This window comes from Pelophylax lessonae (genome assembly GCF_965119305.1).
Source record: "Pelophylax lessonae genome assembly, chromosome: 9".
Lineage (NCBI taxonomy): Eukaryota > Metazoa > Chordata > Amphibia > Anura > Ranidae > Pelophylax > Pelophylax lessonae.
Genome location: NC_138776.1, coordinates 104169926 through 104193995, shown reverse-complemented (window position 1 = coordinate 104193995; position 24070 = coordinate 104169926). Strand labels below are relative to the sequence as shown.

Sequence of the window (24070 nt, the reverse complement as noted above, 5' to 3'; positions counted from 1 at the left end):
TCGAGGGTGGGGGGGATGCAACTTGCGCCTGTCCCTGGCCCGCTTACAGGGTCCGGTTGGGGCGGTACAAGACCTGTTTCTTCAAGGGGTGATTGTCCCGGTTCCGACTTCGTGTGCTGAGCATGGTGGTGTCTACCTTTGTGTCTACCTTCGAGGTGGTTCCATTTGCACAGTTCTATACAAGGTCCCTGCACAAGGAGATTCTGGCCAAATGGGACAAGAATCCGCAGTCTCTGGACAATCAGCTCCGGCTGAGCCGGGGAAAAAAGGAGTCCATGATATGGTGGCTGCGCTCTCCGGTGCTTCGGCTGGGCAAACCCTTCCTCCCCTTGTTTTGGACAGTGGTCACCATGGATGCCAGCCAGTCTGGCTGGGGAGGCGTCCTCGGCAAACATTCTGCTCATGGGATCTGGACACTGGAAGAGTCAGGACTACCAATCAATGTCTTGGAACTCCGAGTGATCAGACTGTGCCTGGAGCACTGGGAGGATCGTCTTCAGGGATGTCAAGTGCGTATTCAATCGGACAATACCACAGATGTGGTTTATGTCAATCACGTAGGGGGGCACGAAGAGTCCTATGGCTTGGGAGGTACTGGCATTCTAAGGTGGGCAGAATGGTTCGTTCCAGCCCTATCCACCGTATACATTCCCGGGGTGGAAAACTGGCAGGCGGTTTACCTCAGTCGGCAGGCGTTGGACCAAGGGGAGTGGTCCCTTCATCAGGAGATGTTTCATCAGTTATGTCTCCGGTGGGGCATCCCGAGGTGGATCTGTTGGCACCTCGACTCATCAGATAGGTGCAGAGGTTTGTGGCTTGGTCACTGGATCCTCTGGTGGACACCACAGACGCGCTGGTGGCCCCTTGGGTTCAGTATCATTTGATTTACATCTTCCCTACTCTCAAGCTTCTGCCAAGACTTCTACGCAGGATCGAGGCAGAAGGCAGAAGGGATTCCGGTTTAGTGGCCCTTTACTGGCCTCGCCGGGTTTGGCATGCCGATCTAGTGCAGCTGGTCGCCGACGTTCCTTGGAAGCTTCTTCTCAGGGAGGATCTGCTGTCCCAAGGACCAATCTTCCATTCTGCTTTACAGTCGCTGGCTTTGATGGCTTGGCTGTTGAACGCCAGGTGCTGATGGACAGAGGTTTATCTGAGTCAGTGATTCCAACGCTGTTAAAAGCTAGGAAATCTACTTCTAGGAAGACCAGAAGGTAGCATTTTTTTGTGGCTATCACCTCTGTGCACAGGGTGTCGGAACTGGCGGTGTTATCCTGTCGTTCACCTTACCTGGTGATTCACAGAGATAAGGTGGCTCTTCGCCCCTGTCCATCGTTCCTCCCAAATGTTATCTCTGATTTTCATTTGCATGAAGACATTGTGTTGCCTTCCCTGTGTCCCAGGCTGAACCATCCGAAGCAAATTGCATTGCATGCTTTGGATGTGGTCTGGGCAATTAGGGTGTACCTGGCAGCTACGGTGTCTTAGGAAGTCAGACTCACTATTTGTGCTCATGGATGGGCCTTGCAAGGGTTGTTCGCTTCCTCTGCGACCATTTCCTGATGGATCAGATAGACGGTGATTCAGGCCTATTCCATCAAGGGTCAGGTTCCTCCTTTCCCTGTCAAGGCACACTCTACTTGGGCGCTCAGTGCCTCTTGGGCCTTCTGTCCTCAGGCGTCAGTGAAGCAGGTTTGCAAGGCAGCCACCTGGTCGTCGTTGCACACTTTCACAAAGTTCTATAAAGTGGATGTTTTGGCATTTGCGAATGCTTCTTTTGGCCGCAAGGTTTTACAGGCTGCTGTTTAGAGGACTTGATCCTCTTTGAGGGTATATTGTTTTTTCCAGGTGGGCTCCAGTTGTTTTGGTTGAGCTCCTGTTGCTGCCTGGTTGACTACTGTTTAGCCTTTGGATTTTTTTTGCTGTTCCCACCCCTCTGTTTAACACTGCTTTGGGATGTCCCAATGGTTATGAAGATCAGGAGCTGTGTCCGGACACAGCACTCACCCCTCTGTGGAGTTGTAATTCTTCTGACACTGCTTGTAACAAAACTGAGTACCTATAGCAGAGAGAGGGAGTATACCCCCTGGGACTGCCCATAGGATTAGCTAGATTATTTGTCTACCTAGTGTCCTATGTATGTAGGGTGCAGTATAACCCAATGGTTAGGAAGATCAGAAGCTGTGTCCGTCAATGAAAGTAAGAGAAATGGATTTTATGGTAAGTCAAAAATCCTATTTTTTTTTTTTTTTTATTGAAGATTGTACAATCAGATTGAAACATGTGTGGCTGCCTTTAGAGAGTCCAGCATGCTTAGCTAGGACAGGTTTATTGCACCAAAATGATAGCTGTGCTGTTTCCTAGTTGGAAGCCATGCCAGGCCTGCAAAGTGCATGCTACTTTTCAATTCTGCATCCTACTAAAGAGCTTGGCATGGCTTGGGCCATCTGACTTGAAGGTAACATAAAGTATATATGCCAGCTAGAAAAGAAGGAAATGACTCAAGATAGCTGCCATGTTCCCTGTGTTTAATAGGGAGTTAATTATACAATATACTGCTGCATGAAGCATTTCCTTGTAAAACCTAGATTTGTCATTCACACACTAGGTCAAATAGGAGGTATTGGCATTCTGCAAAAATTAATTAAGTAACCTGTTACAAACCTGAAAATCAGACTAAGCATATGATGTAAAAATGCATAAGCAGGTCTAACTTTTAGTGAAAGCCCCGCTATAAAAAAAAATTATTATATCTAGTAATAAAAGGCAGCCCAAGTTATATAAAAATGCAACTTTTCCTGTAGCTCTTAAGCACAGTCCTACACCCTCGTGTCCTGTACTTGCTATTGGTCCATTATTGGATAGTCTCATTGATTAATAGAAAGGTTTTAGAGGCGCAAGGGGGTGGGGCCAAACTTGACTATTATAGAAAAAGTTGACACTTTTTTTCTGCAACTTCAGCTGCCTTTATCTCTGGATCTATCCATCATCCTGACAGACCATTTTCACAGTACGCAACCTCGGCTTATGCATGTTTTATTTGTGTTCACAGTTTGAGTACACTCTAGTGTTATATTGATATTATTATAATTTACTAACACTAGGAATGGTGTCAGCACAAGACAACATATATGGAACATATGTGGACACCTAAGCATATGAAAAGATGAACAGCGCCACCTAGAGGCTATTCTATAAACGACATCACAAATTGCTATATTACACAACTTACACAACTATATTCTGCCACAGCCGACCAGAGACTGTTTAGAGCAGTGGTTCTCAACTCCTGTCCTCGGGACCCACTAACAGGCCAGGTTTGCAAGATAACTGAAATAGATCACAGGTGATATAATTTGCTGCTCAGTGATTGCAATATTCTAGTCTGCATCTCCCCAAGGTAATACTTAAAATCTGGCCTGTTAGTGGGTCCTGAGGACAGGAGTTGAGAACCACTGGTTTGGAGGTTCCATACTTCTCCTCTAATGCCATTAATCATGTTTAAATTTCATATAATAAAGTAGGAGGCCTATTAATACCCGTTTTTTTATGCTTGGTCTGTTTATTGTAAGATTGGAATGCATTGTCTAATAAATCTTCTAGAATTTATAAAGCTACTTACCCTAGGTAATTTGTTACAGTGTATATATATATATATACATATATATATATATATATATATATATGCAGTATCTCACAAAAGTGAGTAAACACCTTACATTTTTGTAAATATTTTATTATATCTTTTCATGTGACAACACTGAAGAAATGCCACTTTGCTACAATGTAAAGTAGTGAGTGTACAGCTTGTATAACTGTGTAAATTTGCTGTCCCCTCAAAATAACTCAACACACAGCCATTATTGTCTAAACCGCTGGCAACAAAAGTGAGTACACCCCTAAGTGAATATGTCTAAATTGGGCCCAAAGTGTCAATATTTTGTGTGGCCACCATTATTTTCCAGCACTACAAGCTGTACACTCACTACTTTACATTGTAGCAAAGTGTAATTTCTTCATTGTTGTCATATGAAAAGATATAATAAATTTTTTTACAAAAATGTGAGGGTGTACTCACTTTTGTGAGGTATTGTACATACATTTATTTTTATATATATATATATATATATATATATATATATATATATATAGTTTGTGGTAGGTCAATTTAAATGTAGGAGAATATGAATGATTTATTCTGATACATAGGGGTTGATTTACTAAATGCAAATAGACTGTGCACTCTGCAAGTGCAGTTGCGCCATAGTTTAGTAAATGAGGCAAAGTATCACTTTGCAAAGAATACCCAAACACATGCAAGAAAAAAAAAAAAGGCATTTTTGCTTGCACATGATTGGATGATGAATGTCAGCAGAGCTTTTGCTCATTTACGAAGTCTCTGGAGCAACTTCTCTTGCAGAGTGCAACTGCATAGTCTATTAGCATTTAGTAAATCAACCCTATACTGTATATAGTACAGCAGCTAGTAGTAGGTTCTATTAATTACTGCAACCCATTAAAAAAACTTGGAGTGCTCTAAAGCACTAAAATCTCTCCTCCAGTGATTCACACTAGTATGGGTGCCGGTGTCTCTAGTACTAATAGTATTCTTATTAGTTACTTGCATTTTTATAGCTAAACAAAATGAATTACTGCATTAGGACTATGAAAAATGTTTTTAATTATACATGGGCCAGTGACCTGTGCACAATTTAATTGCTAGATGTCCCATTTGCAAGCTTAATACATTATTATATAAACAAAATGGTTTTTCTGCTACCATACATATTCTACCCGCTCGCCAAGTTACTTTGTTTTATATATAATTTGCTCCTGCTGTAACTGACCCGTGTTCAGTAGGTAGGAAGCAGCTCCTGGGTAAAGGATTATTTGCTCAGATATAGCTAGGACAGGATAAACATATTGCACTGATCTTCAGTGATTTGGATGATATGGTAATTTCTCCTGGCCTGTGTTTTGTGCATGTCTAATGGTGCATGTGTGGGTTAGATGTCCTTATAGAAAGGATTGCTGAGCATTATCGTGACCTATAGGCCTCCACATCCTCAATACTTTAAAATCATTGTTTAATTCTGCATGTAAAACTTCCTTTGTGTACACATTTTCTTTTATTAAATATTGGAATATTTCCATCAGTTGTTAGAGCAGCTGAGGCAGTTTCCAAAGGTCACAACGTGAGAGTGGTGCCCTTGACAGCTTTTAAGGCAAAATATCTCAGCGTTCCAATAGTGACCTTTTGTTGCTATCTATAAAGGTGGTTAAAGGACTCCTGTACTGAGAGAAATATAGGAGTTTCCACTACTGAGCTCTCCTTTGGGAAATGTTAGTTTCTAGGTTATCATGCTGATCCAGAAACTGACCTGGAAAAACTTTCCAGATAATGTTTTCTCCCTTGATTAGCTGCATCCTTAAGCTGGCCATACGCTGTTTGAATTTCGGACAGTTCCACTTCCTGATAAGGGATGAGCTCAGACATTTTTGGATCTTAGTCCAAACCCATCTGAGCCATCCTGCCAGGAAGCTGTCACTGTACTGGGCCAATCTTAAGTGACTGAAGGCATTTCCCAGCCACACGTATATTCACCCCTTGTATGTTCCCCTTGTCGGAAATGCCTCAGCCACTTATGATTGACACAATACAGTGATAGCTTTCTGGTGGGCTCATTTAGGTGGTTTTGGACTAGAACTGTCTTGTCTGAAAGCTGCAACATTTTTTTCCTGCATATTTATATTACTTTATGAGTAAAAACATCTCTACAAACTTGTGCTTCCATCATGATAGTCCCTTTCCCACCCTAACCAATCCCTCAATGCAGAGAGTAATAATTTCTGCATTTTTTTTTTTAAACCGAGAATTCAATTAACAGTGGGGTTGGTCGCAACTTTTTGCCCAAAAAATAGTACAGTTGATAGTTACATAAGAGTTAAACTAGTGAATTTGAGTCCAACATTAAACATTGAATATTGGGTGGGCGACAGTATGTTTTAAAAGGTGCAAAGTCTCCAAAAAATAGATTGTGTTGCAGGTGCATGCTGGGAAGGAATATCACATGTGCTTGTCTTCCACAAGACCTAAAGACTTATGCATTTCAAAATATGGGACACATTGGTAGGACTGATTCTCTGTTGATGAGACACTTTAGGGGTCTGGGTTTCTGTGTTTATGACAAAATATAGTTGCTCAGTGATCCGCTACTAGTTTCTATAGGAAGTATGGTAGAACAGGTAATGTGGGCTTGAGATATTCCAGTGGTCAAGGTGGTGAAGACAACATCCTGGATAACTGGATGGAGTGAATTTATGCTCATTTTAAAGTGGCCCTGTGCTTTGCCCATGCCAGACAAAGCCATGGGTTCAATTCTATTCTGGTCTTTGCATCTGCCTTTTCTTTAGACTCCCTGCTGCTCTGTTCACCTGCTTACAATCAGCAGCCTTTTGTAAGCCTGAAATTACAACTTAAAGCTTACACAGGGCTGAGGGCTCTGTCTTCACCGTCACATGACAGCACTGAGATTTGTGCGGCCATTTGCTAAGCATCATCGCAGCCATATAGGAGAAAGGAAAGGGAGTTACATACTTGCATATATTTAGTATGACACTTACATTTTTTAGGAGGATGGAGCAGCAGCAAGCAAGGATGTTGTAAGTATAAGCAGCTGTGAGGTTTAACATTAAAAACAACCTGTTGTATTGTCGTGCATGGGTAGATGTGCCACTCCCTCATTGCAAAGGTATAATGGCAATGCATGACCATAAAGCTGTATAAAACAACTGTCTTCTGCAATGTTATTCTGGGAAAAAAAATCACAGTGCCTTGTGATAAATTATTTTCTTTCTTTCATTATTTAAGGTCTTGTGTTTCTGGGGCAGAGGGGAGGTAGTGTTTGTGCGGTTCACTGACTGCACTGGGTTGATGATTAACCAACCACTAAGGGTCAGTAAGACCTTTAGGTAAATCACCTCTTGGAGTGTTTCAGCTGTCATAGAATTGCAGGTTACACTCATGCTGCAGTCCAGTAATCGTCTGAAGCCATCGACATTAATATAGAGCTGATCCCTGTGTGCTGTGCCCTGCACTGCTGTCTAACCTGATTGGATTTACCTGCGTCTGCCTTTGTCCTATATTATTGCTGTTGTTGGGCTGAAACATTGGAATACAAATTGATACCGATATTTTGTTTTTGCCTACAGCCTGAGGTATTGGACTCAAATGATGTAGGCCTCTCGCACAAGTCACTTTATTCACGGTCAGTGGCTATGGAGACAGCTGGAGGTGGCCATTTACATACCTATCAACAGTCTGACCTTGAAGCAGCTCTTCAGCTTGCCAGAGAAGAGGTACAGTAAACCTTCGCTGACAGTTGTTGTCACAGATTTCTGTAGTAAGCCTATATTTGGCTTTATCTGACTGCACAAGAAACCGATCTTCTACAAGACACTTGATACATTATATACTTAAAAATTGGACTCAGTTTTGTTATGTAATTGTAAACAATTCAGCATATAACCACTATGTGTCACTGTTGCACTAGTCGATTTTCTTTAAAGCAGTATTAAACTCAAAAGCAAACTTTTACTATATTGCAACTTACCAATTCTTAGATGAGGTGGCTGCATTTGTTTAATTTTTAAGGCATTCTTTCTTTAATTTTCACCTGGTGATCCATCCAGTAAATCTGTTGTTATTCAACAGAACAAGCTGCCTGCAAATGTAGCAGTTGGAGTGTTGAGACAAACTATTTACCACTGATAAGGGTGCTTACAATGGTCAGATTTTATTTATTCATGTAAAACCTTTATCCCTAAAAACTGTTGCTCTAACTGCAATGTTGTTGGATTGTGGCTTCAATTTTTTAATGTATCTAAATCTTCTGGTTCAAAACTGCTGGTTTTCGATACATTTTAATTTGGAGCAACCAGCAGTGAACTGCAGTGACTTGTAACAAGCCATTACAAACCAGCATACTATAGTTTATTGCAATAAGGATGTCTAGAGACATTAGATGATTGTTGGTTGGATTAGGTTACAACCGCAGGCATCTTCAGACATGAGCAGATGCCCCTAACTGACCAAAACCAGGAAGAGGAAAGGTTGTGGATTAACGCAGCCAATCCCTGGAAAAAGGTGGCAGCCGCTAGTTTTTTAAAGTAGTTCAGGCTAAAACTAAAATTTCTAAATCTACTTGCATCCACAATCTAAGACTAACCTATCTAGCCCTGTAAAGAAGAAATTGCTATACGTACCTTTTCTGAAGCCGGTCCGGTCCCACGCTAAGCCTTCAGCGGTGGCTTCTCTATGTAGGCGTGTGCAGAAGATACAGCGGACAATGGAAGCCCCATAGTAACTCTATGGATAACGTCACTTCCCAGGCATTTCCCAGCCATTGTCGGCTGTCTCCTCTGCAGAGCTTCCACCACTGGAGACCGGACCAGATAGGCTTCAGGAAAAGGTATGTATAGGGATTTTTGCTTTACAGGGTTAAATAGGTTAGTCTTAGATTGTGGATGTAAGTAGATTTAGAGATTTTAGTTTTAGGATGAACTTCAACTTTAGGGCATGACTGCATACACATATATCCGGGCAAGATGAGTCTGTCTGCTTATACACACGATATTTAGGGGAAGATAATGTCCTTTCATTTTAAGAACCAGCTGATATTAGGGGTCATGGATGTGTTCTCTTTTACATATCTTGTCTAATCAGTTATAAAAAAAAAACAATTCTGAGGTTCTGTTGAAGCCAGGGTATTGCGTTTCTTTGTTCTAAAATAATGTAATGCATCTGACTGGAAGAAATAAAGTTTCTAAATAAAAACCAGGAGTGATATGTAGAACTGATGTCACATCGTCACATAAAAAATAAATGTTTTATTTAGATTTTACTTATATTGGCCACCAGAATGTAGTCCAGGATGGTGTGCTGAAGGATTTACACTCGACTTAAAAATTCTGCATGCAGTCCTAGCTGAGCAATACCATGAGAGTATATTTGGCTTGTCAGACAAGGAGGAATTACATCCATTTATTGATGTGTGCCAGTAAAATCTGATAAAACAGTGATAAGAATTAAGATAAAGATAAGATGAACATTCCACATCTTTTTTAAAAATGGAATGTATAGGGTTTTTTAATCATATGTTCTTCAATAAAAATATATATTTTTTTGTAAATGTGAAATTTTGCATATGATTGTGTTAGCAGGTTGTGAAATCTGAGTAAGAGTGCCAGGTTTCTGGAGGCTTAAGCCATAGACAGTTCGAATCTTGACCGGTTTAGCAGGGACCGGCTGAGATTTGATCCATCTCTGGGCATTCTGATTGTACCCAGCTTGGGAACAACCAGCTTGTTGGATTTCTAACATGTAACCAATGCCAGCAGCTATAGCCGCTAGCAATAATCACTGTGTTCTTCCAGCAGGGACTGCACTCCCCACCCTGCCCTCCCCACCCCCAGGAGAAAACAATAGCTCTGCGGGAGGGATTCCCCTATCAAAAGGGACTCATGGTTGCAGGAAAGAAATTTGCATCATCTATGACCTGTCTTAGATAATAGCCTTTTTTGTAAAAGGTAGATCAGGCTACACACTGTAGCTGCTTAGCTGAGGTAAATCAGCTAGTTGTCTGCAGTTTAAGTGATTGTAATTTTTTTAAATAACAAACAGGTTATACTTATCTGCTCTCTGCAGTGGAATTGCACAGAGCGGCCCCGAACCTCCTCTTCTCGGGTCCCCTATTAGCACTTCTGGCTCCTCCCCTCTGGTGAGTGCCCCCATAGAAAGCCACTTTCTATGGGGGCACTCACGCAGGCTTGTTTCCGAGCCTCCCTGTCTGTGTCTTTAGTCACAGACAGCGGGACTCGGCCCCACCCCCCGCTTCCTCATTACTGGCTTTGATTGACAGCAGTTGGAGCCAATGGTTCCCAAAGCCTCAGCCAAGCCTGTGAGGCCAGAAGTGCTGCTGACGTGCACAGCATTGGACGAGGGCTCAGGTAAGTATTAGGGGTGGATACTGATACCTAAACATTTTTTACCTTAACGCAGGGATTGCATTAAGGTAAAAAATATTTAGACTTTAGAACCACTAATCACAGGGTGATTCTAGGCATGCAAGCAGTGCTTATAAGAAAGTCCAGCATTCTTTGCAATCTGAGCGTAATGTAAGCTCATGGCATTACATGATTGAAGTAAAGTTTTTACATGAATAATTTATTAAAATGATATATAACATATGTTTATAAATGTGTAACCTTTCAGAAAATTGACTAGAATTATCTGTCTGACATAAGTCAAATGCTCAGGGTTAGGCAATGTTTATAATTGCTCTTTCTTCACTGCTATATTCTAATACCCTGCCATTGTATTTTTTAGATTGCAGCTAAGGATAGAGAAGTAACGGATTGGAAAAAGAAGTATGAAGACTGTCGCTGTGAGGTTGTCGAAATGAGGTGAGAAGAGCTACAATCAGCCATGTACTGTGCATTGTTCATCTATCAGCCCAGCTTATGTAGTCTCTAGGTTTTAGCATTACTGGGCATTGGAGTCTGAGCTGACTTGAGCATAGCAGACGATCCTCTTGTAGTACTGTGTAATCTTGCTTTTTATACCTCAGATGGCCTTACAAATCCTAGGCATTAAAGGTCCCTCCATATGGCAGTGAGATAAGCACAAACCTACATCTACCTGCATCACAGACAACTCTTGAACAGAGAAGTTCAAGCCCTGTAATTTATGCAGGTCCTTAGAACTCAATGTAGGAAATTTTCAGACTGTAAAAGTTGATAATCTGTGGAAATAAAATAGGCTGTACCCCCTAACATCACTTAATTTGGTAACTACCCAAAGGGTGACTGATCAAAAGCCAAGGAACTTTCAAAAACTAGTCTACATTAAGGGGTTTTAATGAAACCAGCAAAGCTAGTAGTAGCTACTGACATTCAGTTTTATAATGTTGTTGCACAATGATGAATGAATTATGTAAATTAGAACATGATGGTTTCACAAAAAAAAAGGAGGCTGCACACCAATAAAGTTGGGTGGCTTAGTAAGGTTTATTCGGCCATTCAATGATTGCGATTTGTTCCCACCTGGAGACTGCTCCTCCCTGACATGTTTCACCTTTCCTACCTTAATCATAGAGACTCTATGATTTAGCCTGTAACAGTGAAACATATCCGAGTTGGGCAATCTCCAGGCAGGGACAAGTTGCAACAACGCTTGAACGGCTGAGTAAATCTTACTGAGCTGCATGATGTCATCGGTGTGCAGCCCCTTTTCTTTTGTCAGTGTACTTTCATGGAGCATGGGCAGACTACAGATAGGCCATTGGCTTTGCAGCCATAGAAGCTTGGAGTGGTGACTCCTGTTTGAAACATTGGTGACTTAGCCTACAAATTCTGAGGTATGTTCCTAACACTCATTTAAACTGAGGGAGTCATTTGGATGAGTAGTGTTTTGAGCATTACAGAACAAAGCCCATTAAATATGAGTAATAACTTCTTGCTTTATCATGACCTGAATAAACTAATACCTTTAAACATTCATGTTCCTCTGCTGTACAATTTCATTGATCAGACTGGCCACCCCCTTCCTACCTAGGGGGAGATGCTAGATGAGACAGGAATGGTCACCATGAACAATAAAGCTGTACAATTGTTGATGTACTGGTGTACATTCCTCATTTTATTGAAAGACATGTAAGGTCATGAAATGTACTGAGGGTACGCCAGTGGAGGGCCGTGTTCACCCACACGAGGATGCACAGGTGATCCGTGCATCCCCATGCAGGCAGTCCCATTGATGTCAGTTGTAATGCAGTGGCTGCACAGCTCCCAATTTGACATCTGTGTGGCTGTAGGTCACCTGTTCATCCTCATGCTGGTAAACACTGCCCTCTAGAGGCATACACTTTGGTACGTCCCGTGTGAACAAGGCCTAATAGTTCCCGAAAGTTTTTAGAGCAGATGATATTTAACTACTAAGATCGAATAGTGGGGAGCAATATTTCTCATTATCTTATACTACTTAACTATTACAATTGTATTCTTTGGTGAAAAAGGTAGACTTTTCCCTGTTTAGTAGAGTTTGGAGTTGACAGCACCATAAATCACAATAGTAAAGACAGAACAAGTAGTACTAAAATCCTAATTCAAAAGGAATATGAAACTTTTCTGTAGATGTAAAGAACTGAAGATAGTTACTGGTACTCTGACTGTACATTGAGAATGCAAGAAAGTAGAAAGAGAATGACAGATGGCCAAGAAGGAAACGGATTAGGAAAACAGGAGGTGAGGAGGAAAGTAGAAAATAGCACACATTACCCTAGCAGAGAAGGACAAGCCTAGAGGGAGGAAGTGAGAACAGTAAACATAACATCGACCAATCAGGCTAGGGGAGGTATTGGAGGAAACAGTAGTTCCCCCCCAAGCCTATACAGGATTCTATATTTGTGAGTTTTATCCAATTAGACTATATTGAACTGTTTTTAATCGCTCTACATTGAAAAGAGCTACGAATACTGTTGGCGCTATATAAATCTTGTATAATAATATTAATATTAATATCACACACAGCCTCTTAGGTTTAGTAGTCCTTCAAGGGCTTGTGTACATGGGCACCAGGATGCAGCCAAGCTAATCAGCTTTGTTTAGCAACCTCAAAAAGACAAATCAATATGTTCTGGTGACTTAGGCAGGCCATACATGGAGCAAATTGCTTTCCTGCAACTACGGGCAGCAGAAAATAAATTCACTCAAATTCCCCATCAACATAGTGTTGATGCGGGAATCCCTCCTGCCGGGCCATTGTCTTCTCCCAACAGGGGGCTGGGGGGGGGGGGGAGCAATCCCCACCAGGAGAAGACAGTGATTATCGCTAGCAACTATAGCAGCCGCTTTTGATAATCGCAAGTGAATCGGGCAGGCTGGTTGTACCTAAGTTGATTGATCGATCAACTTGGTACATTCAGCCTGCCCATTAATGATTCAAACCTTATATGGCTGGCCTTAAATGGTATCAGGTTTGGCAGTGAAGTTGAGCACCTCTGTACATAACAGGAGATCCACAAAAAGTTCCACAAGCTTTAGCACAGTTGCCTTAAGAAGAATTATCACTTTACCACTTGTTTACAGTATTCAGTTCCAGATGGGACAAAGTACATGTAGTACTTTGTCCCATCTTCCTAGGTGCCCTGTAACGCTAGCTGAAGTGACAGACAGAGCACCCCTTCCCCCTCAGGTCACGGTTGCCAGACACTGTAGATAGCAAGGACTAGCAAAGAGAGGGCAGCTTTACTGGTGGGCCACTGTCTCTAAATTCCAGCACTTGCCACCAGCAATCAGAATGCACAGAAAAGGAGGGCATTTTAGCCACATCTCCTTCTGCATTCCTCATGCTGACTCTTGCCTCGGGCAAGTACTAAGAGCTGGAGGGCTTGCAAAGCAGCCACCTCTGTGCTAGCTGCGATGTCAGGTGCTATAAGGCCATTGGGTATCCCTGTCTAACATTGCAGCTAGTGTTACAGGGCACCTAGCAAGATGGGACAAAGTACTACTGAATGGTGTAAAAAATATAAACTTTTTAAAGCACAGTAAACACAGCCTGAATCAGATGACTCTTCCTAAATAGTTGTGTGCACAGACCGTAATTCTCTATAATGCTACAGATTTGCGAGTGCTGACAGGAAGGTATGGGTGTTACAGCTAACAGTGCAGACACCCTCCAGACAGAAGAGCACCTTCCTTGGTAGTATGATATATACATTCAGTTATTTAGCAGACATGGCTTTTGGAAAGAACTCTGTTTTAACAGTAGTTTATAACAGTTCATCACTTAGTTATTTGTGAGAACAAAATCCTCCTTACTGGCAAGGTCACTTTCTTAGCATGAAGGATTAATTGTTATCATAATTAAACTGGTAAGCCTTTTAGGAAGGTTTTAAGCTTTCTATAAAGAAAGGGATTTAAAAGTCTTTTTGTTTTCCTCCAGAAAAATTGTTGCAGAATATGAACAAACAATTGCCCAGATGATTGGTAAGTGTTCAGATCGTACATATATATATAAATATAAAATGCATTTTGTGTATTAGTTAATTTAACTTACTATTTTGGTAAATTTGTGGTACCAAACACTAATCTTAAAACTGTTTTTCACATTATTTAATTATGTTCTATACAGTTTAGTAAAACATCCCCCTCCATTAAAGTGTGCCCTTTTTAAACACGGTCATTAGAAATGACAGAGTCCAATGTTATACTTCTAATGTGGCAAAACCTGTTCCACATAGGGGATGGTATAGACTGCATAAGTCCTTCAAAAAATTGAAATATTGGGTCAGCACCAGGGCCTTCCATTTCCTCAGGTTAGCGGGTGCTATGGTGATACAATAATAATAATAATATATATAGATATATATACACAGTATTAAAAAAACTTAAAGGAACGCTTTGAAAACACATCAGGTCTCACTGGGCAAAAATATCATGCTGAATATCTATACTGATATGGACTGGGTAATGTGTTAGGAACGAAAGGATGCTTCATTGTTTAATAGAAATTAAAATGATCAACCTACAGCGGGCTGAATTCAAAGACACCACGAAACTCAAAGTGAAAACAATGATGCAGCAGGCTAGTCCATTTTGCTTAAATTTCATTACAGCAATTCAAATTGGTACTTAGTAGTTTGTATGGCCCCCACGTGCTTATATGTATGCTTGACAATGTTGGGGCATGCTCCTAATGAGATGAGAGATGGTGTCCTGGGGTATTTCCTCCCAGATCCGGACCAGGGCATCACTGAGCTCCTGAACAGACTGAGGTGCAATCTGGTAGCGTCGGATGGACCGAAACATAATGTCCCAGAGGTGTTCTATTGGATTTAGGTCAGGCAAGAGCGGGGACCATTCAGTGGTATCAATTCAATCACCACATGAGGCCGGACATTGTCGTGCACCAGGAGGAACCAAGGACCCACTGCACCAGTGTAGGGTCAGACAATGGGTCCAAAATGTCATCCCGATACCCAATGGCAGTCAGGGTGCCATTGTCTAGCCTGTAGAGATCTGTGCGTCCCTCCATGGATGTGCTTCTCCAGGCCATCACTGACCCACCACCAAACTGGTCATGCTGAACGATGTTACAGGCAGCATAACATTCTCCACGACTTCTCCAGACCCTTTCATGTCTGCCACATGTGCTCAGGGTGAACCTGCTCTCATCTGTGAAAAGTATAGGGCGCCAGTGGCAGACCTGCCAATTCTGGTGTTCAGTGGCAAATGGCAATAGAATTCCATGGTTCTGGGCAGTGTGCACAGGGTCCACTAGAGGACATCGGGCCCTCAGGCCACCCTCATGAAGTCTGTTTCTGATTGTTTTGAGACATTTAGACCATTGGCCTGCTTGAGGTCATTTTGCAGGGCTCTGGCAGTGCTCATCCTGTTCCTCCTTGCACAAAGGAGCAGATACCAGTCCTGTTGATGGGTTAAGGACCTTCTGCGGTCCTATCCAGCTCTCCTGGAGTAACTGCCTGTCATTTGAAATCTCCTCCATGGTCTTGAGGCTGTGCTGGGAGACACAGAAAACCTTCTGGTAATGGCACATATTGATGTGCCATCCTGGAGGAGTTGGACTGCCTGTGCAACCTCTATAGGGTCCAGGTATCGCCTCATGCTACCAGTAGTGACACTGACCCGAGCCAAAGGCAAAACTAGTGAAAAACAGTCAGAAAAGAGGAGTAGGGGAAAAAAGTTAGTGGCCTCCACCTGTAAAACCATTCCTGTTTTGGAGGTCATCTCATTGTTACCCACCTAGTGCACCTGTTTTAAAGGTTAATTAAGCAGAACTTTGCAGATTTCCCACAGAACTTTGCAGATTTCCAAATGCCTTGCAGCATATTTAAAGCCCAACTGAACTTTTAATTTAAATCAGCTAAAGGCATTACATGTGCATCAAAACAAAAGATGTGCAAAATCTTAGAGAAAGCAGACACAGCTTGAGTAAAAAAACCTGCCCTCTGCAAGCATACTGTGGAGAAGGACTCTTGTTCTCTATAGAAGCAGAAGTCTCTCTGCAGAAGTCACACACCCCTGCTGAGTCTAGAACTTTTCAATCAGCAGGGACCATAAACTTTACTTATTGCACAGGTATAGGTTTGCCTTAGTGCAGAATTGTCAGACCTTTGCAGAAAGTCCATTGCCTCCGCACAGAAAGCAAGGGTCATTCTCTACAGCACACAGGCAGGGGATAGATGTGACTGCTTTGTAAAGAAAATAAAAAAATGGTTTCAAGGGACGGTCATTAAACACATTGATAGACTACTGAGGGAAGAAACAAAGACCACTTTCTCTTGTGCTGGGAAGCATATTGGATACACCCCCTCAACAGTGTACATCTTGGAGGGTTAGATATTACCCTTCCCTTTGGATGTTTTTTGGATGAACGCTGGACCTTGAGGATACCGAATGATCAGAACAATTCTGTGTTTTATTTTTTACTATTTCTGCTGTTTTCACACCAATTTCTCCTCGAGTCCTTCATGTTGTCTCTTTACCGGTGCCTACTGTTCCCTTCCTATTTGATGCACATAATTATGAGACACGTTGATCCTATAGCCCTGATTAACTCATAATGTGAGAAGGCACTTCTGTCTATCTAATTCTAGCATATTAATCTATGCTGTGCTGAGTAAGATATCCTTCCTTTTTCTCCTTTTTTTCTTCCTTCACTGTCTTTTTCTCCTTCTTTTATTTTCCTTCTTTTTGGCAGTTCTCCTGTTTTTTTCTCTTTCCTTTTGCCTCTTTAGTCATACACGGGGCATATCTTGGTACATGGCTTAGTATTTTTCACGCACATTTTGTTTTGATCCACCTGAAATATATTTAGGGAATTTAAATTAATGGTTCAGTTGAGTCAAAGTGAAAAATACATCAGCCACATGCAACCAAACATTTCATGTTTAACTGATCCGATCACAAAATAAATCTCACTTATTATTTATGGGTATGAAGTAATGAACCCTCCTTGCTGCTTGCACTGTCTTTCTCAATAACTTGCAACCATGAGTTAGGCCCCATTCACACACCTGGGCATTTTGTAGCTTGGATCTCCAAAACGCTCAACGTACAAAATCCCATGGTTTTTAGTTGTGCTTGTTCACATCTAAGTGTAGCTTTAAAAAAGTACATGAGCTTCTTTTGAGTTACAAATGTCAAGCATTTTTGAATAGACATGCATTTTTAAAGCAAAAGCTCAAGCAAAAATGCTAATAAACATTTTTACCAATCACTCAAAAAAGAAGCCTGTAAAAACAACCAAAGTTGCTTAGCTCAAGTGTGAATGCAACCTAAGTGCATTATATGGGGGATTTACTAAAACTGGTGCACACAGAATCTGATGCAGCCGCGCATAGTAACCAATCAGCTTCTAACTTCAGCTTGTTCAATTAAACTTTGACAATAAAACCTAGAAGCTGATTGGTTACTATGCACAGCTGCACCAGATTTTAGTAATTCTCCCCCCTATATGTGCAGTGGACATTTGTGCATTGTTCCATCCTAATAAGCCTAAAGGGTCCTTTCACACAGATTTTCCGATCAGGTCCGCCTGTCAGTTTTGCAGACGGACTTGATCGGATGCTCCATGCACCCCTGTGTAGCAGCGGATGTTAGCGGTGAGATGTCCGCTGACACCCGCTGCTATCCGATCCTGTCTGTGAAATCCAGATGGATGGAAACCCTATATTACATCCATCTGGAGGAAAGGATCGAATGAAAACGGACAGGTGTCCCTTTTTCACCTGATCTCGTTTTCATCCAATCTCCCAAAGAGGAGAGCAGGACTCTGACATGTCCCTCTCTGCACAGTGAGTGGAGACTGACCTATCATCTGCCTGATCGGTGGATCGATCCCCGCTGAACAAAACTGAGTCCGTCGGGAAGAAAGCCTGTGTAAAAGGACCAAAATAGGCAGATAGATGTGATATTGAAGCCAAGGAAAGTTTGCACTCAACCGAAGTCTTGTGTTTAATGCCCTTTCAAAAGCTAGGCAGCATTCCCAGTAAAATTATTTACTTTTTTTTCCTAAAATCTGATCCCTTTCATAATTTAGAAGTACTACATTCCCAACTAGCTTTGCAGTTCTTCCCTTGAACTAACCTGATTTACTTTGCTTGTTTTATTTGTTTTACCCCCTGCTTTCTGCTTGTTTTTTTTGCTTACAAACATAAGGCAGCCCAGGTAAGACTTTAATGTGCCCCGTATGTCTGTAGTAATGTGCTGAGACGTCTGGTAAATCCTGTAGCCATATTTCCACTGGCTGTCTTGTTGTAAAGTGTATCTGGCTTATTCAGTATGGCAGTATAAAGAGCAGTTTTTCTGCATAAATTGTAGTGCCCCATACCCGCCACCCCATATATCATCTCCCAGCTATGGGCTTCTGCACGTTGCATATAATTATTGCACTGCCTTATTAAGTAAGCTAGTCCTGTATGTCTTTTCTTTTCATCAGTGCTAATCATATTAGTTGCAAGGAGTGCCATTTTGGATAAATGCTGTGATTAAAACCTTCATGACCTATTAATCATGTCTTTGTTTTCCATTGATATTGTGTTCCACCCATTACATTTACTGTTCTAGCTTGTTTAATCATGTACTTTTACAAACCTCTATGCCCACACATGTACCAGTACAGCTATAGTGAGAATGATGTGGGGATATGGAGGAGAATTGCTTTAGGTATTGGTACACAGATGATATATACATTTCTATTCCTAAGACATGCTCTTTAAAACAGACTTAGATGATAAGTGGCACTTAGATCAAGGTACAGAAAACTAAAGTTGACTATATACTTAGAGATAAGGTCACCTGGCCCTTCTTAGTCCTGGGTGCTGGTGAATCAATCTGTAATAGATGGGCTTTTCCAAATCTGAATAGTATGACATTGTGCATGTGTACAGCACTCCTATCTTCTACACAAGCAGTATTTATTCGCTTGAAAAGTGGAAATTGACACATATATGGCTCAGTATAAATCTGGCTTATGTACAGACACCTTTCAGGTATTCATTGTGTAGAATAAATGTTGTGTAATTTGATAATAAATAGCTTGATAAAATTAACCATCTATTTTGATTTTTAGCTTGCAATTACCAAATCATTTTTCATGTGCTAGATGCAACAAAGCAGTTTAAGCTATCCCACCACTTTATTCATCTATGGAGAACTATAAGGTGTTGGAAGTGCTAGGTTTGTGCAGGTCCAAATGTGTGAGGATTCCTGTAGGTCCCATCACTCAAGGACAGACAGATATTTCTCACCAGTTGTTTTAAAGCCAGCCAAAGACGGTTCAATTGTCGACCGGTTCAGCAGGGGCCAGCTGAGATTCAAACTATGTATGGGCAGGTTGATTGTACCCATGTTGATCCATCAATCAACTTTGGTACAACCAGCATGTTGGATTTTTCATGCAATTTTTGCCAGCGGCTTTAGTTGTTAGCAATTATCACTGTGTCTTCTCCTGGCATGGAGGGTCCCCCCACCCCTACCCACCCCTCCGGGAGAACATAATGGCTCTATGGGAGGGATTTACCTGTCACCACTGTGTGTGTTGATGGGCGAATCAAAACCCGTGGTTGCAGAAAATAAAATTGCTCCACCTATGGCCAGCTTAAGGGAGATATATGTCCATTTATGAACAAGTTTATTCTTTTAGATTAAGACTCCATGGAATTCATTTACTAAAGACAAATAGACTACTGACGTTGCAAGGGACATTTCCCTTAGGTTAATGAATGTAGTGAAAATTCACTTTGCAAATATTACCCAAACATGTGCGAGAAAAAACACAATTTTTGTTTGCACATGATTGGATAATGGAAGTCAGCAGATCTTCACTGCATTCACTAACCTAAGGGAAAATTCTCTTGCAAAGTGAACAGTCTTTTAGCCTTTAGTAAATCAACCTTGATAAGTTCTGCTAAATTGCGGTCAGCTTTCTGTATGTTGTAACACCATGAAGTGCAGCTTCCTTTGCTGCTTCTAGAATTGATATACTATTTTTAACAGTAGAGGAAAGATAAGGAGAATACATCTGTACCTAATTTCTTTATGCTTTCAGCTACACTGATTACAGGAAGGAGTAGTTAATACATGTCACACTGAGCTTGTAGCAGAAACTGAAGGAAGGATATGACAAGTGACAGGAACACTGCCACACATAATGACCAGTTAGTTAAAATTCTTTTTGATAAATTAGGGACTGGGGTGTAAAAAGCACCAACATTTTAAGCACACTGCTCCATAATGTGTTCAAGCCTCAACCTAAGATGACATGAACCTCTTACCTTGGATACTGCCCATAGTACATAGAAAACAAAACTTGTTAATTAAAGACTAACTTTGTTTTTTGTTTTCCTGTGAACAGAGGATGAGCAGAGAGAGAAGTCTATGTCACACCATACAGTACAGCAGCTGATTATAGAAAAAGAACAAGCACTCTCTGACTTGAATTCAGTGGAAAAGTCACTGGCAGATCTCTTTCGAAGATACGAGAAGATGAAAGATGTGCTAGAAGGCTTCCGGAAGGCAAGTGGCTTTAAAACAATACACCACTCTTTAGATATCCACTTCACTCTTGAAGATCTAAGGATCTCATGGTTTAAAGTGTCTGTAAGAAGGACTTCTCATACCGATGTGATGTTTCATGTAGTGATATTGGGTAGAAAATAAGAATCTGGTAGCTATGAGCAGCAGTTCTTCATTTTGGATACTTTTTTTTATCAAACGTATTGCTTTTTTTGTGAAGCTGTTTTGATTTACTAGATCATGTCCCCATCTTTCAAATCTATCTACAGAATGAGGAGGTGTTGAAAAAGTGCGCTCAGGAATATCTGGCACGAGTGAAGAAAGAAGAACAGCGGTACCATGCTCTGAAAATCCATGCTGAGGAAAAACTTGATAGGTAGGATAATATGATACAGCAAAATGAAATGTAACATTAGTTACAGGTTGGGAACAGCCAATTAGATATTTGTTTCTTAGAAAAGGAAGCGGATTGTCAGCTGTTGGATTTGGCAGAAGTTTTTGTGATCTGCTTTTCATAAATGTTTGACAGTGTGTGATCTTTTCCTGTAGGGCTAATTCAGACATTGCCCAGGTGCGTAGCAAATCTCAGCAGGAACAGGCAGCATACCAAGCCAGTCTGAGGAAGGAACAACTCAGAGTCGATGCTTTGGAGAGGACCCTGGAACAAAAGGTTAGACATTGTTTCTGAATTCTTGTAGTAAAAAGCAGTGTTGTTCAGTACTTTTTGTTCCAATGCCTTCAGATGTGTTCTATTTCTCAACTTTCTGACCTTTATTACTTTTTGAATTCAATGGTCTTTTACCTTTTTTTCTGAGACCTTATGCCTCAGTGTTCCAAATTGTTCCTTTCCCTTAAGCCTCTTAATTTTAATCATTAAAGTAGCGTTACGAACAGCACATCTGAATGATGTGCCTCTTCCTGTAAGTTCCATCCCTTATGACATCAGCCATATTGCGCAAGTATACAAAATGTTCTGTTTGAAACATTATGGATTATATGCAGAGCTACCATAGCCTACTATTCTACAGCCAACAGAGGAAAGGGCATTTGCTTATTTTATGTTCTACGGATCTAGAGTTTTAACTCCATCTCAACCTGAATCTGTATATTATTTTTTCCCAGCATGATATGTCTTGCAAGATATCTTAATAATTATTTCCCCTAGAGAGCCACCAGCTGACACTTTGCTTGGCTGGTGACTCTTAATCTCAGGTTTCATTGACAGCTTCAGGCCCCACTGATGATTAGGATACTCACTATTAAAATAGTGTTTATAAGTAGTAGAATAAGTTAGACAATGGTATGTCCTTAAAAATGTAAAAAAAAAAAAGAAATCAACCTACATATTGCAGAGCCAGAATGGTCGGAGTTTGAAAGGACATACAAATCCCCTGTAATCTCCTCTAAAGATAGGGTTATCCAACCTAAACTGTTCCACCACAGTCACTTTACGTCTATATAAAATGGGCGTGTGTCCAGACGCTTCCCGCTTCAGAGGTTGCGGAGAAGTGGCTGACTTTCTCCACTGCCTTTGGACCCTCCCAGTTGTTCAGGTCTCTTGTCAGAGGTCATCACCTTCATCAGACCCTGGGCCTGCCTAATTATTTCCCACCCTAAAAACTGTCTCCTTGGTATTTTTGGAGACCTGTCCATCTTCAAATATGAGAAGCACTTATTGCGAATAATATATTTTTATGCTAAAAAAAAAACATCCTACTTACATGGAAAGGTTTTACTGTCCCCACTTTACTCGTGTGGCTACAGTTATTTAACAATAGCCTCCCAGTTTATAAACTTACCTATGAGCTTCGGAAGAAGCCCCGTTTGTTTGCTGCTGTTTGGGACCACTGGCTTTCTAACCCACTCATTCTTGCCTCTGTTGCTACAGACAGTTACTAAATGTATCTCCATGCTTTGTATTATGACCTACTGTTTGATATGACCCACGATATTTGGTGTATTGACTGTGTTACTATTCTGGTATGTTTTGTGAAACCCTGGGAAACAGCACAGGGATTTTTCTCTGTATTAGCCAGATCATTTCTTTTCTAGAATGGGTTTTATTTTTTAACACTGTATTGTTGTGTTTTTTCTATAAAACTCAAAAAATATATTAAAAAAAAAATGTAAAAGCATATTTAGGGTATGCCTATTAGTTGTAGAGTTTTTGTGTAGGTAATTGATGCTTCTATATTTGGCCTAAGCATCTGAGCTTTTTAATGACCTCTGATCACGTGGGTTCTTTCACAAACGTATGCAGTATTTTCTTCACTATGCATTTTTTAAATCAGAAATTGGATTTTCAATTACCTTATGGCATCAATACACAAATCAGTTGAAATTACTAAGTTATTTTATCTGTTTTCTAAGTTTTTGTGCATCAACTTACCTCTCCAGTCAGTTTTCTCCAAGTCAGACAGTCCTAAGTTGTTGCTAGATCTAAAGGAGGTTGTATAGTCAGCTTGTAACATGTGTGATGAACCAAGGAGATTGCCAGGGATTTCTTCTTGCATCTCTATGGTAGGAAGTTTAGAGAAAATTGTGTCCAAGGGAGTCCAAAAAAAAAAAAAAATCTGGCTGGTTTAACCAATTTCCACTCTATCCAAAGTAAAAACATTTTTACTACAGTTTAAGATTAGAATTGACTTGTTCTTATGTCATACATATTTGATTCTCATGGACTTTCTCTTGTATTTTCAGAATAAAGAGATTGAAGAGCTCACCAAGATTTGTGATGAACTTATTGCTAAGATGGGAAAGAGTTAACCTGGTGCTTCATCTTTTGGGATGCTTGGTTTTCAAGCGGAGTGCAATCTGGATGATGTAGGGAAGGACTGATAAATTTTTATTTGTACCTTGGATATGGAGATGTGGCACCCATGGCTAAGGGTGGCACAAGAAGCATATGATGCCAGCTTCCTTTCTGCATGGCCTTCCTGTATCAGGAAGGTAGAAAAAACTGGCTTTGCATTTCCTTGCATTTTTATCTTATTTTATATGGGAGTTCTGCATTGTCAAAGAGCTGTAAGCTCCTTCTACGTCCTGCTGGGCAAGACTACACCATGTTTCAAACTCTTTTTAAGAAATGGCTAAGGGATTGCTTTCGTCACTGGATTGCTATTTAAGTAGATTTCAAGATGAAATGATCCAGCTCATACTCGCATGATTGGAGTGCTGTAAATAAATCTGTATTATGCAAACACTGGAGTACCCATTTTTCCCCCTTGAGAAATGTTTTGCTGGAATTGCTACCATCTTGTTCTTCTTATTTCTCATAAAATCAAATTGTTTGTTTAGGAGCTGCACTATCCTGAGATACACAAGAACAGCTTCAATAATTGCCAAATATCTGTACATTGCTGGCAATTAAATGGTTTAACCCTGCTGCTGATTGGCACATATATTGTCTGAGTCATTTTGTATTACCACCTTGGGCACAGCCACAATACCTTTAGAGCAACACCATATAAATGGT

General features: G+C 40.9%; 1 protein-coding gene across 1 annotated transcript in view; it reads left to right on the top strand.

Moving 5' to 3' along the window:
- The window catches only part of TACC2 (transforming acidic coiled-coil containing protein 2), a 229261-nt gene extending 205449 nt beyond the window's left edge, over window positions 1-23812 (top strand). Inside the window, exons 15-22 of the mRNA XM_082268876.1 lie at window positions 6631-6660; window positions 7210-7356; window positions 10385-10461; window positions 14000-14043; window positions 20435-20595; window positions 20865-20971; window positions 21145-21265; window positions 23296-23812. Coding sequence (XP_082125002.1) covers window positions 6631-6660; window positions 7210-7356; window positions 10385-10461; window positions 14000-14043; window positions 20435-20595; window positions 20865-20971; window positions 21145-21265; window positions 23296-23361 — 753 coding nt within the window. The 3' untranslated portion in view covers window positions 23362-23812. The remainder of the gene's footprint in view (window positions 1-6630; window positions 6661-7209; window positions 7357-10384; window positions 10462-13999; window positions 14044-20434; window positions 20596-20864; window positions 20972-21144; window positions 21266-23295) is intronic.
- Window positions 23813-24070: the final 258 nt, after the last annotated feature.